This window comes from Muscardinus avellanarius (assembly GCF_963383645.1).
Source record: "Muscardinus avellanarius genome assembly, chromosome: 4".
Taxonomy (NCBI): domain Eukaryota; kingdom Metazoa; phylum Chordata; class Mammalia; order Rodentia; family Gliridae; genus Muscardinus; species Muscardinus avellanarius.
In genome coordinates this window covers 82,144,645-82,161,593 of record NC_137789.1, presented here as the reverse complement: position 1 = coordinate 82,161,593, position 16,949 = coordinate 82,144,645, and the positions used below count along the sequence as shown (strand labels likewise).

General features: G+C 41.2%; 1 protein-coding gene across 1 annotated transcript in view; it reads left to right on the top strand.

The window, feature by feature from the left end:
- Window positions 1-2,232: 2,232 nt before the first annotated feature.
- Window positions 2,233-16,949, top strand: part of XKR4 (XK related 4) — a gene marked incomplete at both ends in the record, with an annotated part of 465,072 nt that continues 450,355 nt past the window's right edge. The window contains one exon of the mRNA XM_080693968.1: window positions 2,233-3,020. Coding sequence (XP_080550094.1) covers window positions 2,233-3,020 — 788 coding nt within the window. The remainder of the gene's footprint in view (window positions 3,021-16,949) is intronic.

Genomic DNA, 16,949 nt, shown 5'->3' with positions numbered 1-16,949 from the left:
GTCCTCTCCCTGATGGTTTGACAAGAAACACCATCCCTGGCTATGCTCTGGAGATAGAATATTAGACCTGGACTCTAGAAAAGTAGAAATAGGGTGGTTTTCAAAAAAAAAAAAATCTTACTCTAAGAGGGACCAGTTTTAAAGTTGAATTTTAAAATATACCCTTTTGCTTGACATTATAAGTATCTTCTTAGTACTGTTTTACCCCTTCACCAGTGAGTTGTCCTGCCTTTTGCTAGGAACACTGCATCTGCCTCCATATGTGCCATGCAATCCTTCATGGGCTCTGCGGCCCAGCACCCTCCTACCAAGTGTCAGGTGGAGGCTACAGAAGGCAGGGTTCTGGGCACCAGTTGTGATGATTAAAGGGCAATGTGTTCAGAGGGTGAGAAAAATTCTTCATTCTTAAGGTTGGTGCTAAAACAGCTGCTTTGTGCAGTGGTCATTGCTCCAAGCAGGGAAATGTATGCACTTATGCAAAATGCTACTAATTAAAAACAGCACAATGCTCTAGCTCTGACTCCCTGGGGCTCATCACAGAGAAGGAGCTAAGTCCTGGGGATTGTAGTGGTCTGCCCACAGCTACAAGAAGACTCTGCCTGGGGCACTGGGGTGGCCTCCCTTCCACTGGTCTTAATGTATGTGCGTCACAGCATAAGCTAAGTATTGCCTTTATCTCCCTTGAGTCTGTGAAACTTAAGTGGGACAAACCCAAGCCCAGGTTTTCTTATTCAAAAAAAAAAAAAAAAAAAAAAAGTGGAAGATCCTCTATTTTGTTTAGAGTTTAAGAATCTTTAAGTACCGAATTATGTATCATTCTAATATCTAATTTGGTGAGCCTCTCCTATCACAGATTAAGTTTATTCAAGTCATTTATGGGGTTGTGAGACCACACAGCTTGTATGCAGGCTAGCTTTAAGAGAAGGTAACTACTTTTGAAGTAGGGGAGGTGGCGCCAGCTCTCCACACCGCCACTCTGGCCAGGGGCGGGGTCTGTACGGTTTCTCCCGTTGCTGCCAACCGCTCCCCTCTATCCAGCGGCGCTTCAGATTTGCCACCAGGGGTGCTGCGTATCCCACCTGCCTGGCAGCCGCTCCTCCGGCTCTGCCGGTTCCCAGCCTCCAAGAGCAAGCCCGCTAGAGGCTCCAACGGGGCGGTGTGGGTCTGGGCTCCAGAGGGCTCCAGTGCCATCTCACTTTTCAGAATCTGGGCTTCAGACCCGCGGGAGAAGCCCGAGCCCTGGGGCGGTCTGTTCCTTTCCCGGAGCGCTCGGGCTCGGGTCATCTTGGCACCGCCCACCCTCCGCAGCCCTAGAGGTCCAGCTCCACACCCTTTCCCTCCCTGCGTTTGCAAAGCCTGGGGTGCCTACTGAAGCCGACAGCATTCGGCGGACGAGCGTCCGAGTTAAATCCCTTCTTTTCCCCCCCTCGCCAGTGCCAGGCGCACACGCAGCCCTCCTCCAGGTGCCAGGGCTCGGAGTCTAATACAAAGAAGCTGGCGCCTCCCAGCCGCTCGCCGCTGCCACGCCCGCCATGCCCGCTCTCCGTCCTTGGCAGCGGCTGGACCTCCGCTCCACGCGCTCCCGCCTTTCCCCAAGTGTGGCCAAATCCATCCAGCATCCTCCGAAACCCCGCGAGCCCGGGCCTCCGACTGTCTCCCCCGAGCCCCTCGGTCTGGCTCCCGGGCCTCGAGGCCGGCCAGACCCGCCCCTGCCCCGCGCCCCGCGCCCCGCGCCGCCCGGCCCGGCCCCTCCTTCGGGCCCTCCTCCGCCTCCCTCGCCCCTCCCGAGCCGGGGTGGGAGCGGCGGCAGCTGGAAGGGAAGGGATGAGGTCATCCTCTCCCTCGGAGTCAGCTGGTGGAGGAGAGGCGGCGGGAGGAGGAGCGCGCGAGGGGCGGCGAGGAATGTGCAGGGCCGAGGAGCTCCGCGGCGGCCGCTGCTGCTCGCGCTGCTGGCGGCGGCTCGGGCGGCGGGGCCGGGCGGGCGAGGAGCGCGGGCGGCGGGCAGGGGCGCGCGCGGGGCGCCCGGAGGAGCCGGGCGCGGCGCAGGCAGCCAGGCGGCGCTGCAGCCGGCCCCCCGCGCGCCGCTAGCCCGGCCCCGCGCCCAGCCCGGCGGGAGGAGGGCGGGCGAGCGCCCGCCGGGAGGGAAGCCGGGCGCGGCGAGGAGGTGGCGGGAGGAGGAGACAGGGGAAAGGTGTCAGATAAAGGAGGGCTCTCCTCCGGCTCGGAGGCATCATGGCCGCTAAGTCAGACGGGAGGCTGAAAATGAAGAAGGGCAGCGACGTGGCGTTCACCCCGCTGCAGAACTCGGACCACTCGGGCTCGGTGCAGGCGCTGGCCCCCGGCTTGCCGTCGGGACCCGAGGCCGAGGACGAGGAGGCGGCCGGGGGCGGCTGCTGCCCGGACGGCGGCGGCTGCTCGCGCTGCTGCTGCTGCTGCGCGGGGGGCGCGGGGGCCCCGGGCGGCGCCGCGGGCGGCCCGGGCGGCGGGGCGGGCTCGGCGGCGCTGTGCCTGCGCCTGGGCAGGGAGCAGCGGCGCTACTCGCTGTGGGACTGCCTGTGGATCCTGGCCGCCGTGGCCGTCTACTTCGCGGACGTGGGCACCGACATCTGGCTCGCGGTGGACTACTACATGCGCGGCCAGCGCTGGTGGTTCGGGCTCACGCTCTTCTTCGTGGTCCTCGGCTCGCTCTCGGTGCAGGTGTTCAGCTTCCGCTGGTTCGTCCACGATTTCAGCACCGAGGACAGCGCCGCGGCCGCCGCCGCCACCTGCCCGCCGCCCGGAGCCGAGTGCAAGACGGTGGCTGGCGGCGCGGCTGCAGCCGCGGAAGGCGAGGCTCGCCCCTCCACGCCGCAGAGGCAGGCGTCCAACGCCAGCAAGAGCAACGTCCCCGCCGCCAGCAGCGGCGGCGGCAGCAGCGGGGCCGCCCGGGCTGGCGGCAAGCACAGGTCTGCGTCCTGCTCCTTCTGCATCTGGCTCCTGCAGTCACTCATCCACATCTTGCAGCTCGGGCAGATCTGGAGGTACCGTATCAGGGGTGGGGGACAGGGAGATCTGCTGCCGCTACCACATCCCCACTGCTTGGCTTCTGCACGGAAATCGTTCATGGTTGCTGCGATAGTGACCCTAGCCATACTCTTTCAGTTTTGGTGTTTTATTATTTTATTTTAATTGGGGTTTGTATCTTCAAATTTTTGGATTTCAGCCTAGGGTGGGAGGACAGTGAGACACCGAGGAAGGGCAGCAAAGTGGTTCTGGTCACCTCTCCCTCTGCCTTCCCACGGCCTCCCTTGCTTCTCTCCACAAGCTGCAACCCTCCCCCTCCCCGTTTTCAGTGATGTTGTTTCAGTGAGTAGGAGAGTATTCCGGCTGGGTCTTCTAAAATATATTTCTTATAGTGAATTTGAGGTAAATGTTACAATTTGGGATGGTTTCTTTGTTCTTTGGAAAAAATGACCAGTTCTGCTTGAATGGGAGTTCTTGTTATTCAAAGTACGCATTTTAATTATCACTGCTGAAAAAGTATTATACTTAGTATGTACTTAACTTCTCTGTCATATATGTATATAGTATATGTGCGCACGCGCGCGCGCGCGCGCACACACACACACGCACACACACACGCACACACACACGTGCGTGTGGTATAGATATACTTCCAAGCAGAGTAAGTATACTTCTTAAAGGGACTCAGACTTACTTATATGGTATGCCTTGATGATCTTTCAATAGAAAAACTTTCCTCTAGTCTATATTTTCATATAGCTGAAAACCCTTGGGAGAGGGTTGGTGCATCGTATAAGCTTTAATCATACTCGCATCTTCATTGACTTGATTTGCTACTTGGTGTCTAATCTACCAAGTCTCTTTACAGATATCACTTCCACTCAAACTGGGATATAAGGCTTAATTTGTTGGTCAAAGAAACATTATCAATCTAACAGTCAGTGCAGGGACTTCAGAATATAAAAAAATAGAATATTCAGGAACAAATTCTTTTGAATTTTATATGGTTTAGTAACTTCTGGAAGCACTGCTTAGCATCTTCAAAATTTATGTATATGTAAGTATATGTATATGTAAGTATATAGACACTAAACTCCAGGGCTTTTTTAGTTTTAAAATGACTAAGTAAATCCTTAGTATGAGTAACATGTGGAGACTTCCTAGAAAGTGCACCAAGATGGGACTACACTCTGTTATGCCAGTGCTGTTTTTCAATTTCATTTGTAGTTATTTTTGTGATAAAATATATTGTAAGCCAAGGGACACCAAGGTGTCCCTTGTGGAAATAACACACATAGGGGAAAACAGTTCATAGGGAAAAACAGTGTTTTTCATCTGGGAACAGTATAATGATTTCAGCACCTATCCTGGGACCAGTGCTCTGTTAGCAGGATAAGAGTTGTCATGGACAGTGATCTTTCAGATTGTGATACATTTTTAAGCAGATACTTCCTGGGGAAAAAATGATATATGTCATGCAATCAGATAGATTGGTGTTGGAAACCTCCATATTTTGAACTCAAAGGAACATTAGGAATGTCAGTTAAATATGATAGCTCTGTTTCCAATGAATGGCAAGGGAGAACTAGAATGCTTAATTTAATGATGGAAATTATTTAGTGCCTGGGATGCAGATGACCAGCATTTTTAATCTGATGATGTGGTAAATGAAGCTTACCATTCCATTTGTTAGTTTCTTTAAACTTTATGCAAGATTTGGAAATCACTTTCTTTTAATCACCTTTAAAGTTTCTAGGTATATGTCAGTAATGGAAATACTTTACAATTCTATTAATTGAAAAACTATGCATATTTCATACGGATTGACACTTTATAAAAACCCTGATATCAAACTTGGTGAAGAAGTGATTTTATATTGTATTTACAATACCCTCTAATCCAAACATTTTACTGATTGAAAATTAATGCTTAACTGTCTCAGCAAATAATTTAAAGGAAGTGAGAATTAATTAGGAAAAGATAAAAACCTAAAAATATCTCAGTGAGACCATACCCACTAGTTCAGTAGTCTTTACCAAATAGCTATCAAGGGAAATAGGAATGGAAGAGTAAGGTTGAATGCACAAATAAAATCATGGTTCTTTATACAAATGCATTAAGTTACCTGTGGAGAAACATGTGGCTTCTTTTTTTTTAATTAAGTTCTGTAGTATTCTCATTAGAAATTTTGAAGTTTATTCTAAAAGCACAGGATCATCTGGGTGAAGGTATTTCTATTATATATATATATATATATATATATATATATATATATATTATAAGATGTTAGACAACATTTTCAGAATGATGTGCTTAACGTAGAAGTCTGACTTGTCATCTAATTTAATTGTTCTTGGATTCTGGTTACCCATTTGGGGGATGTCAGGGTCACCACTTGGAAGCATGACCTAAGACCAATCGGCCTCATTTTCTCTAAGAATATTGTTATAAGAAAACATTTTACATAGTATAGAAATTTTGAAGGGATATGAATGCTTATGGAGTTTAACATTTGATGCATTCTTCTATGTTCCAGTTTCTCTGAGTGTTGAAAATAGGATTGGAACTTTTGGGGATAAATACATTTTTTGATAATAAGATGGTGGAATGATGACTCATCTCGAATTAATTTATTAGGCATAGGCTAATAAATTAGACTGCTAGGTTTTCTTAAATTAGAAGCATGTCTCCACCTCCTTCTAACTTTCCTTTGCAAATGTGTTCTATTCAAATATTGCAGAAATACAAATTACTGAGTGGCTCAAAGCTCAGAGATAATTATTCATGTTTTAACATGCTACTTTCTGGTGTCAATAAAATATATTTTAGCTAGGTTGGTAACTGTTAATTGTATTTCCATTTAAATTCTAGTTATTTTAGGGAAGGACTAGATTCTAAAAGCTCTCTATAGATAAAGTCTTTTGAAATAACATCAAAGAGTTTATGTGTGCAGAAATAAGCCATCTGAAACATTTTGGACAAGATTTGCATGTATTTATACATGTATTACAAATGCAACTGCTAACAGCAATGATACATATTCATTTTAATTAAAGTTTACTAATGGGAAATTAATAGCAGCTTTTAAAGTCACAGGAGGTGCTGCTGAGAAAGAGCCATTTGAAATAATAAAGTGAACTTTTGCTACCATGTAAAAAGAGCAATTATGATAAAGGGTCTGTGCTTCCTGCAAATGAATTAGAAAGCACGTTCCTCTGTTATTCTTTTCATGATTTCAGAAATTACTGAGGATGTTCAGCCAATGGGAATCACAAATGCCCAGTGAGGACATAATTTAACCCTCATACTCATGATCAATTGTAAATAAATGTCTTTTTCCTTCAGAATTCATGAACTGTACTATTACAATTTCTCTTATGTATATACTTCCATATTTAAATTGTTTTCTAGGGAATATGACATTGCAAAGAGTAAGCCAGTAGATGTAGAGTGGGGAGTACTTCTACTGTTCTTGTACTTTTGGGTTTTGTTTCTGAGTCTCCACTGTAAGAATTACATGAGAAAAATATGGCATAAGAGCAGCGTGTCCTGCTCTCTTACTGTGTTTGGTATTCCACAAGGTATGGAAGTGTGTTCCATGTTCCAGTGAATTGGGAAAATGATAGGTTAAACAGCTCTTTCCACAGCACGACTTCTTGGAGCCTTTAATAAGCTAATGTGCATTTGTCAGTAATTTTTAAAGGAATACTTATTAAATACACCTGTCATATTCTGGTGTAGAAAGTAGTTGAGAAACATTCTTTGCTATTCTTAAACTGGCCAAACAAGAATAATAGCAAAAATTGTAGTTGACATTTAAAAATCTATAAATGTTTTTATATTCCTTCATCTAAATTTTATAACTTAAGAATGACTTAAGAAATTATTAGTATCTGTATACATGAGGAAATTACCTCAGAGAGATTAAGAAATTTGTCCAATGTCACCAAGCTGCTGTGTGCCATTAGCTAGGATGTAAAACCCGGCTTGTCTTACTCTAAAATCTATATTATTTCTGGATCAATTGGCTATTTCCAAATGACAATGTAGATAATAATGACAACAATGTGTAAAAATAGTGATTCACTTTCAATGATGATGACAAAGTAGGAAAGGGACCTGCAGTTTAGACTGTTTAGGAGGACTTTCTGGCAACTAGTAACTAGTAGTTAAATGATAGAAGAGGTTCTCGATATCAGGGACTCTTCATATTATACATTTGGACATACTGAGGTTGTTGCATCAAATCCCAGTTGAGTAATGTGATCTTGTAATGGCATTAACGATTAAATTACATTGAATATGTGAATATGTAAGAATTATTTGCAAATGATAGCAGTCCTAGACATAGGAATGGGTAGAAAGATAGGATATAGATTTTACCTTCAACTATTTAAAAGATGCTTTATTGACTCTGAATTTATCCTGAATTTTGATGTGGGTTAGGCAAGACTGGTCTCATTTGCTGGTTCAGTGAATGGCTATTCTTTATATATTTGTGTCCCCTCTATATGTATATTAATCATTTTATTCATTGAACATAAATCGAGTACCTAATACATGTAAAGCACTGTGCTAGTTACCAAGTGTCTCAAGATAAATAAAATAAGCCAGGCCTAGTGGTGCCCACTTGTAATCCCAATACTTGGGAGGCTGAGACAGAAGAATTGCAGGTTCAAGACTAGCCTCAACAACTTAGCAAGACCGTGTCTCAAAATAAAAAATAAAATAGTGCTTGGAGTGTAGCTCGAGGTAGAATACCCCTGAGTTCAGCCTCCAGTAAAAAAATTTTTAAAGATGAATAAAATATACATATTCTCAAGGAACTGACTTCTATCCAGTGAGGGAGGAATAAAAATACAAAATTTCAATATAGGGAAAAGCACTATGACAGAAACAGGAGACTCAAACCACTTTGGTGGTTCAGGCAATATACTCGGGAGCAGGGAATGAATGTCTGTGCAAAAGTTCAAATAATAAGAAAAAGCTGAATGTAAATGAGGTAGAATACTGACAGTAGAGCCTGAGTACAAAGAGCACAAAGTCCAGGGCCAAAAGGGACCAGGTGGCTTAATCTGTGCTAACTGTGGTGCTCTGAGTGTGGAGTGAGGAGAGAATGGAGAGATGAGGATAGAGAATCACTTGGGCTAATAATGAAAGAATTTGGATTTAAAATCTAAATTCAAGAAAGAGACTCTGAAGGATTATGAGGGGTGAGAATTAAGAGAATTGTTACAATCATTTTTTTCAAAGAATAGCACAAAGTGGACAGTGTCAGAGGATGGTCATTGATGATCCATGGATCATTCATATCTCTTCCAAACGAAAACGCATTGAGTTTACAGAGTTTGAGTTTGGATGTTATTGGGGCACATAAATAGGTCCAACATGGTAGAGAGTTGTTTTCAGAAAAACAGATGATTGAAATATATAACTAGATATAAGTTCTTGTCAAAAACTTATTTTGAATTATCTGTTGAAGAGATTTTTGCTAAGGACATGGTGGTCTGGACCTCATTCCAACTGAGGTTTTCTGACCCATATGAACACGCTCCTCATTCTTCTACACTACTCTTTTACGTTTCTAGAGAGCTTTCTTTGTTTTTTATTTGATCCTCAGGAATAATCTTTGAGTTAGGACTCTCATTTTCATATAACTTTTAATGTTTTCAGCTTTAGGTCACTTAGTTTTGGTGCAATTGTAGGCTAGGATTCAATAGGTATATGGATAGGGAAGGCAACATGAAAAATGATTGATGGGGCTGAAGACAATTAGATAGGTAGATGTCTGGAAAGTTGAGAGTACTCTGGCAAGGACTCAAAGTCTGTAATGTGGGAGAGGAATTAGGGTTCCGTGTAGGCTCCCAAAACAAATTGGATAGGAATGGGCTGAAGAGGTAGCTCAGTGGCAGAGCACTTGCCTCGCATACATGAAGCCCTGGGTTCCATCTCTACCACTGCAAAAATAAAAACAAAACCCCTTAAAGAACAAAAATGGATGAAATACTTAGCAAGAGATTTTTGAAATTATGTAAGAAAAAAATTTAAAGTAATCAAAAGTAACACAGATCAACTAAGATTTCTAAGACAGTGAGTTCCATCATGGGAGTAACTAAACTTAGTTTTAAAAGCTAGGTAAAGATGTGGTAGAGGGACTTTAGCTATTATACAAAGGATTGCATTAACTAGATCATGTTCCAGTTCTGAGATTTTATGGCAGTTTTCATCATTACGTGCTGCTCAGACATAAGCCGACTAATTTTTGCTTTTAATATTTGAAAGGAGTAGGAGGCATTTTTTTTCTTGTAATACTGCAGTTGTATCACTTCAAAATCTATTCATTGGTTTGTGAACCCAGTATCTCCTCTGGAACATCACAGATCCAGACAACACCCCTGAGTGCTGGGCTTGGTATTTAAATCTCTGAGTTATCTGGTGGGCACAAATCCACACACAAGTAGACAGCTTCCTGTGCATTTACTTCAGTTTCTGTATGAATTGGAACAATTTATAAATTGGAGCCATCTATATGGTGGTTATATCTATCTGAAGTCTTTGCAATAACTCATGGGAAGGTTATGAATTATTTTCATTCACCTCCACTAAGAACTGTTTAAAGGCGGAGTATAGTGGTGCACGCTTGTAATCCTAACATTTGTGAGGCTGAGGCAGGAGGATTGTGGTTCACAGACAGCCTCAGCTATTTAGTGTAGCCCTTTGCAACTCAGTGAGACCCTGTTTCAAAATAAAAGAACAAAAAATCGGCCTGGGTGTGTAGTTTGGAGGTAGAATGCCCCTGGGCTCCATCCCCAGTACCAAAAAACAAAACAACAACAACAAAAAAGAACTGTTTGCTTCACAAAAGGGAAAAGCTGCATGTCTATTACCACCCCTGCACCCCTACGGAATTTCAGACCGTCTTTACAGAGCAGTTGTATTTAGTAAATATACAAATGTATACTTTCAGTTCTAAGTAGTGTCCACAAATCACTGGGGAAGTGGCTTTGAAAGTCTTTGCTCAGTCATTTACAAAATTTCCTTATTTACTGAATACACAAGTATGCAACTTACTATGAAATATGTCCTGTGTTTTACAGTTTGAGACAGTCTACCCATGAACTTAAATGATACCAGGCACTGGATAACAGATATGTGCAATAATTCTTCATATGTGTTCAGTGGCTATTCCGATTAATCACTTCTTTGACTTGGCTTTATATAGTTGTCTAACACTCTTACTAGACCTACAAAAGCAAGTCTGGGGTTTAAATTGGATTTGTTATCCTGATGAATTATGAAATACAAAGTTCGGCATGGTGCAGTCATGAGAAAGTGTTTACAGGTGTGATCATATAAAATATTTCTAATATATTTTCAAATATCAGAGGAAAAGCACATTCAGCATTTCTCCCCAGCATATGAACTTTTGGATCATGGTGTTGCATGATTCTGACAACCACAAGTGACCTAATTCTTTTGTGTCCTTGGTAGCTAATGGCATAGCTGGTCAGAAAAAAAGGCCATGGGCAGGTCCTCTGGAAGTTGTACTAGTAATGGCAAAACTATATGTGTAAGAATGTATGCTCAGTGAATACTTATTGATCTGTAGATAAAACTCAGGTGTTTCTTAAAAGCACATAGGTAAACTTTGTTCTTGGTTACTTCTTCAAGTGTCTAGTGGCATAATGAATCTTAAAAAGTGCAGTCTTATTTAGAAAGGCTGGAACAAATCATCCAGCTTTTTTTAGATTGCTAGTCTTAAGGAAGTAGGGCTACATTTCTCAAGTTCTAGTCACTCTCTGAGAATAAAAAGCATCTAGTTGCATACTTTGCTTTCCCATTTTTGCTGACAAGAATTTAGTCAGACTTAGGAAGTTTCAGGATAGGTCTTTTATTATTTAATTCATACATACATACAGAATTATTGGGGGGTATTTTTATGCTTCTGTCAATTCAAAGTTTTTAGGCAAGTTATCATAAAACATAATTCTTCACTTATTGTGTGGCAGCAAATATTGATTGTTGGTTGCAAGACAAACTAGAGAGGGTTAAAACTGAAATAAATCATATAGTCTGACTGACATCATTAGGTCTTTTCTGATCCTAAAGTGGAAGGAGAGGGTTATAGTAGAATATCGTAATGGCACATGTTTGGGAGGCATCTATTTTTTTGGGAATTGGACCAAGTTGGGTGTCAAAGAGATGAGTTGGCCACTCAGTTGATGCAGATGAAGGCAGATCCTCTGACTGAGTTGTATGTAAATGTGTGCAGACCTCGCACACAGCTTTGGGGACCGGTGCAAAGTCCTAATGATGTCAGTCAGACTATATGATTTATTTCAATATTATTCTTATTAGAGAATAGGAATGTGTTACACTCTGCTAGAAAAGAGCATTGCATTAGTCTTTCTTGGTTGAGAACTACCTGGACTCTGGGATGGACAGTTTTCAGCCCTATACCCACATTTGAGACTTTATAGTTTTAAATATTTTAAGCATCTACTTTAAGATTTTCTGAACTATGTATGTCAAAGTATTTTCTCACCTTCATGATTCATAAGTGGGCTGTTTGAATGAGTTCCACTTCTTTTGTCTAATTTATACACATGCCATCTTTCTCTGCCAGGGGAATCCTTTTGTACAAACAGATCAGTGGGCACTGTGTAGGGTGAGTGAGGTTTAGTCAAGCAGAAAATCATGCAAATATAAAAGTGGGTGCTACAGTAGATGCAGCTCAAAAAAGATTCGAGATGTCTTTGGTTTGACTTCAATCAAGTACCCTAAATGTGTACACTTTATTGGTATACTTTTATTGTTGCATTGTAATTATATATCTTGGAGAGTTTAAAGTAATACTAACATATGTGCACAGAGCACTTTGTGTATTTCCTTACACATCACCCTAAGTATACTACATCTTAAGGAGGACAAAGTCACCTTTCTGTAGCACCAATCTGAGAATTTTATCCATGCAAAGAGCAGTTTGACTTCCTTTTGTTCAGTTTAAATAATAGCCATGGGTAAAAATTTTAGCTTGAGGCTTAATGAATGCTTTCCAAGTCTTTTTTTCAGTATCATAGACTCAATAATCAAAGAAAAGGTGGCAGTTGTAGCAGTAACTGTAACAAAACTATCTCTTATAACTTCTGTCATTAGTTCATGGCACAGTCACTGTATCATGCTGACAGTGAGAATGAGGAAGTAATCTTTCAGAGGGACATGGGGAAAGGATCTGCAAAGGCTTCTTTTGTTTTGCTAGATTTTCAGCTCATTAATTAATTTCCTGCTTTGCAAAAGTAAAATTAATAGCAATCATCTTTTAAGATGTAGGTCAATGCCAGTAGGCTTTTCCAAACAGTTTATATTTCTTGAATATGTTATTGTAGCATATATTACAAAGTACATTCCACAGGGCTTTATATTTCTAGGGAATGTAGTACCACTAAGAACAATAATCACAAATATCCTGTGGGATTTTCTCCTGATTGGTGATGGTGTGGTTTGCAAAACTGAGTTCTAAATGAAAGTGGGTGACCTAATACTGTTTTAACAAAAGTATAAATATTAGTTCTGCTTCTTCTTCTGAAAAGTAATTGATAGTTACAATTATTTAAGAGCATACTATCTGCCTATTTCAAAATATAGTTGGTAATAAATGGGTAAAGAGATGAGAACCTGGAGATTTTATCAAACAAGCATGTCCAAATAACTTAGAAGATACCACTGAGTTAGATTCTCTAATCTGCTAATAGACATTGAGGGTATTGTCTAAGGCATGTATTTATTAGCTTGAGAAAGAAAAAAATATCTATGAAAAGAGTGATTTTATTCCATAATCAAAGGATGAATTTTCAACCCTGGACGTAGGAATGGATAAATTATATTGACTCCCATTATAAAATGCATCACAGTAGAACTTAATGCGGTGCTTCACCAGCCAGGCCAAATTCCTGTTAGAGGAGTTTGTTTTACAGTCAAAGGAAGAAAAACCATTTGAAAATGGTAGTGCATGCAGCAAGCTAGATATCTAGGGAACCTGTGGCATCTGTAGTCTGAGAATATTTGACCTGAGAGCTTTGTGTTATCAGAAGTAGGCAAGAAATGAGCATCTAAAAGGTCAGTGCCAAGGCACATCATTGCACATGGAGAATATATTAAAAGTCTGAAAACCCAACTGAGGGCTAGAAACAATCTGACAAATAGTGTTGGTGTCCTTTACCTAAGATGCTTGGGACCAGAAGTGTTTTGAATTTTGGACTTTTCTGGATTTTGAAATATTTGTGTATACATGATGCAATATCTTGGGGATGGTACCCAAGTTCTAGTACATAATTTATTTATGTTTCCTTTGTACCTCATGCACATAGCCAGAAGGTAGTTTCATATAGTGTTTTAAACAATTTTCTGCATGAAGAAAAGTTTGAATACATCAAAACATCAGAAAGCAAATATGTCATCATTGAAACCATTCATGGGGACAGTCTGAATTTTCCACATGTAGCACCATGTTGACTTCCAAAGCCTTGGATTTCGAAGCATTCTAGAGTTAAAACTTTTCAGATTAAGGATGCTCAGCCTGCATTAATGGTAGTGTGAATTTGAAACCAAAGAAAGCAAGTATGATTCTTGTTGCAAAATATAAAACTGAAGGGAAACTGGATTAATCTCTGTTCTAAATATATTTTTCCTTCCTGGTCAGACACTGAGAACAAGACCCAAGACTAGAATTTGAGTACTAATCCCTAGTTTCAGGAGAGGACAGAGAGCTGGAATGATAGGCAGATTCACATCCAACCATGTAGATGAAGTGCAAGGTCATTAATAGCCCTGACTAAAATATACTTGCTCACTGTAGTTAGTTACTAAGAATAAAATGACAAAAAGAAGTATAGCAAATGATAACCCTTTATTCATGAACTCCATAAAACTTTTTCTTAAAATCATAGTATAGCCTGGCGTGGTAGTGCACACTTGTAATCCCCATGCTTGGGAGGTGGAGACAGGAGGATCACACAGGTTTGAAGCCAGCCTCACTGGCTTAAGAGACCCTGTTTCCAAATAAAATATAAAAATAGGTCTGGGACTGTAGCCCAGAGGTAGAAGAGCTCCATCCCCAGTACTACCAAAAGAAAAAAATCATAGTAGAAAAACATCACAAAAGTATGTTCTCAAGGGATAATCAGTAGAACAGGAGTCATATAATGAGCATGCTCCCCCAAATCTTTCTCTGAGGATGCTCTGAGGGTAGAGTTACTATTCTATGTGGAACTTGTGGACCGGAAGCATGTGCAGCTCTTGGGATCTCCTCAGAAATGCAGAATCTCAGGTCCACTCTAGACCTCCTAAATAGCAATGTATATTTTAGTAAGACCCCAGATAATTAGTATGCACATAGAGTTTAAAAAGCATGGAAATTTTAAAAAGCTGTTTCTAAGAGGATGAAACTTTCAGCTCAAAAAAAGCCAGACACTAATGTAAATTATGGGTGATTAAGACACTGTAACCAACATTTGCACCGAAGCTAATTCTCACCTAGTATGACAGAGTTCTTGCTTAGAAACTAACAATGATAAGTGTTCATGCAAACACACACACACACACACACACACACACACACACACACACACACAATCTTATAGACAGTTTAAGCACAAATATAAAATCTACTGGTGAAGGAAGGGAAACATTTAAATTTCTTTTAAAAATGTGAGAATTTCTGGTTTTATGTTTCAGAACTGATCTCCTGATCTCTAAGAAAATAATTCCATTCAATGATTTTATGCAGTGCTCAGGCCTTGTGTTAATTCGGTGGCTAGGGATGAAGTTATCAGTGTAGACAGAGGCATGAGAGAGGAGCCAGGTTTCCAGTTTCCAGTAGAGGCAGATGCTAAAGGAAGATCAGCTACAGAGAAACGAGATGCTGAGAACAGAATGAAGAGTTCTCAGCAAGACGTGACGATCGCAGTCTTTTCTCAGAGAAGCAGAGTGGGCTGGTTGTGGCATTCTTACTCATATTTTTTCTGAATAAGAAGCAGTCCGGAGGATGAGCAAAGGTCTTGCAGATTCATCGGGCATAGTGGGTGATACAGAGGGTGGAAATTATTTCGAGCACCTCTCAACCTTCACTTTCAGTCCAATAGACCAAGGAACCTGTTTTCTACAGGGAAGGGAGAACTGAGGAAGGAATAAAAGGAAATTGATCTAAGCCTCCAGGCCCAAAAGACTAAATTCTGATCAGGAGTTATCTATGTGTCAATTATACAAAAAGAAAATATAGAATTATAGGGAAAGATTTCTGATGAACAATCCTCTCAATGCGACTCACCTCCTCACTGTGACCCATAAGGTCTACATGGCATAGATCTATCATGAGAAAAAAATATATATAGTGATTGTTTGCCCTGGTTTACTGTTTTACTAAGTAACTTACTAAGTATAAACTATGAAATTCAATAACAAGACAAAATGTATCAGTATCTATATTTTGGAATAAAGAGATGGTCAGGATGATGCTTTAGAAAATGTAGGTTTGTGTGAAGATGTATTATCTATTTCTTGGTTCATGTTAAACAAGATAAAAAAAAAGATGGCCTTACCCCAAAGTGCCTCTTTTCCAAATATGTGCTTTCTGATTTCTCTTTCGTACAACACTGGTGTTGCTATGCTGCCAGTCTTGTTGCCAGGGTTCTCTGCCCCTCCAGGTGCTAGGATGTGATTGTCTGTTCAGGGTTCTTAAGTGTTCCCATGGAGAGTTACTATGGTAATCTTTATGTAAGCTTCATCAGTAGGTGTGGACCTGTATGGCTTTCAATATGGTAGCTCTTGACCACTGAGCACTTAGAATGCGGCTAGTCCCTGTTGAGATATATTTCAAATGTCAAATAACCTGGAGGATTTTGAAGTCTTAGTATGAGAACAAAGAATGGCTATATGGGCATGGTGGCACACCCTTGTAATCCTGCATTTGGGAGGCTTAGGAGGATCTCAGTTCGCAGACAGCTTTAGCTACCTAGGCACTTTGCAACTTAGTGAGACTCTGTTTCAAAAAAAAAAAAAAATTATGCTGGAGGTATATAACTCAGAGAGAGAATGCCCCTGGGTTCATCTCCAGCACTACAAAACAAAACAAAACAAAACAAGATGGCTATAAATCTCTTATTACTCATTTTACATTGATTATATGTCAAGTAGTTAATATTTGGGATATATTGGGTTAAATAAAATATATGATTAAAATGAATTTTACCTGTTGATTACATTTTATTTACTTTTTTGTTGTTTTATTTTGTTCTTTTTCAGTGCTAAGTTTCAGGGACTAGTGCATGAAAAAACATACACTTTACCACTGAGCTAAAGACCAGCTCTTTGTTAACTATTTTTAAAAAAAAATTAACCGGGCGTGGTGGCGCATGCTTGTAATCCTAGCCTTTGGGAAGTGGAGGCCAGAGGATTGCGGTTCACAGACAGCCTCGGCTACTTAGTGAGGCCCTTTGCAACTCAGTGAGACCCTGTTTCAAAGAACAAAGACAAAAAAATAGGGCTGAAGTGTAGCTCAAAGGTACAATGCCCCTGGGTTCTAACCCCAGTACCACAAAAAAAATTATTTAATGGGTGCATTGCAATTATATACCATAGTGAAGTTCAGTGTGATAAAAACACACACACTTGGTGCTTGGTGTGTTTCCCTCCATACTCCACCCTGTTCTCCCCTCCAGGTGCTCACATTTGGTAGTAATACCTGCACATATTGTCATAGTGTTATTTGACCTGCTTCCTTCTTAAATTCTCTTCCCCTCCTTAACTCCCACTCTTAGCCACCTTCGACCACTCTACAGGTCTCTCTCTCTTTCTGCATTATTTAAAGTCCTTTATGTTTCCAATTTTCTCTCTAGTTTCCACAAGTGAGAGAAAGCATACCACCCTTGACTTTCTTTAGTTTGTTTTTA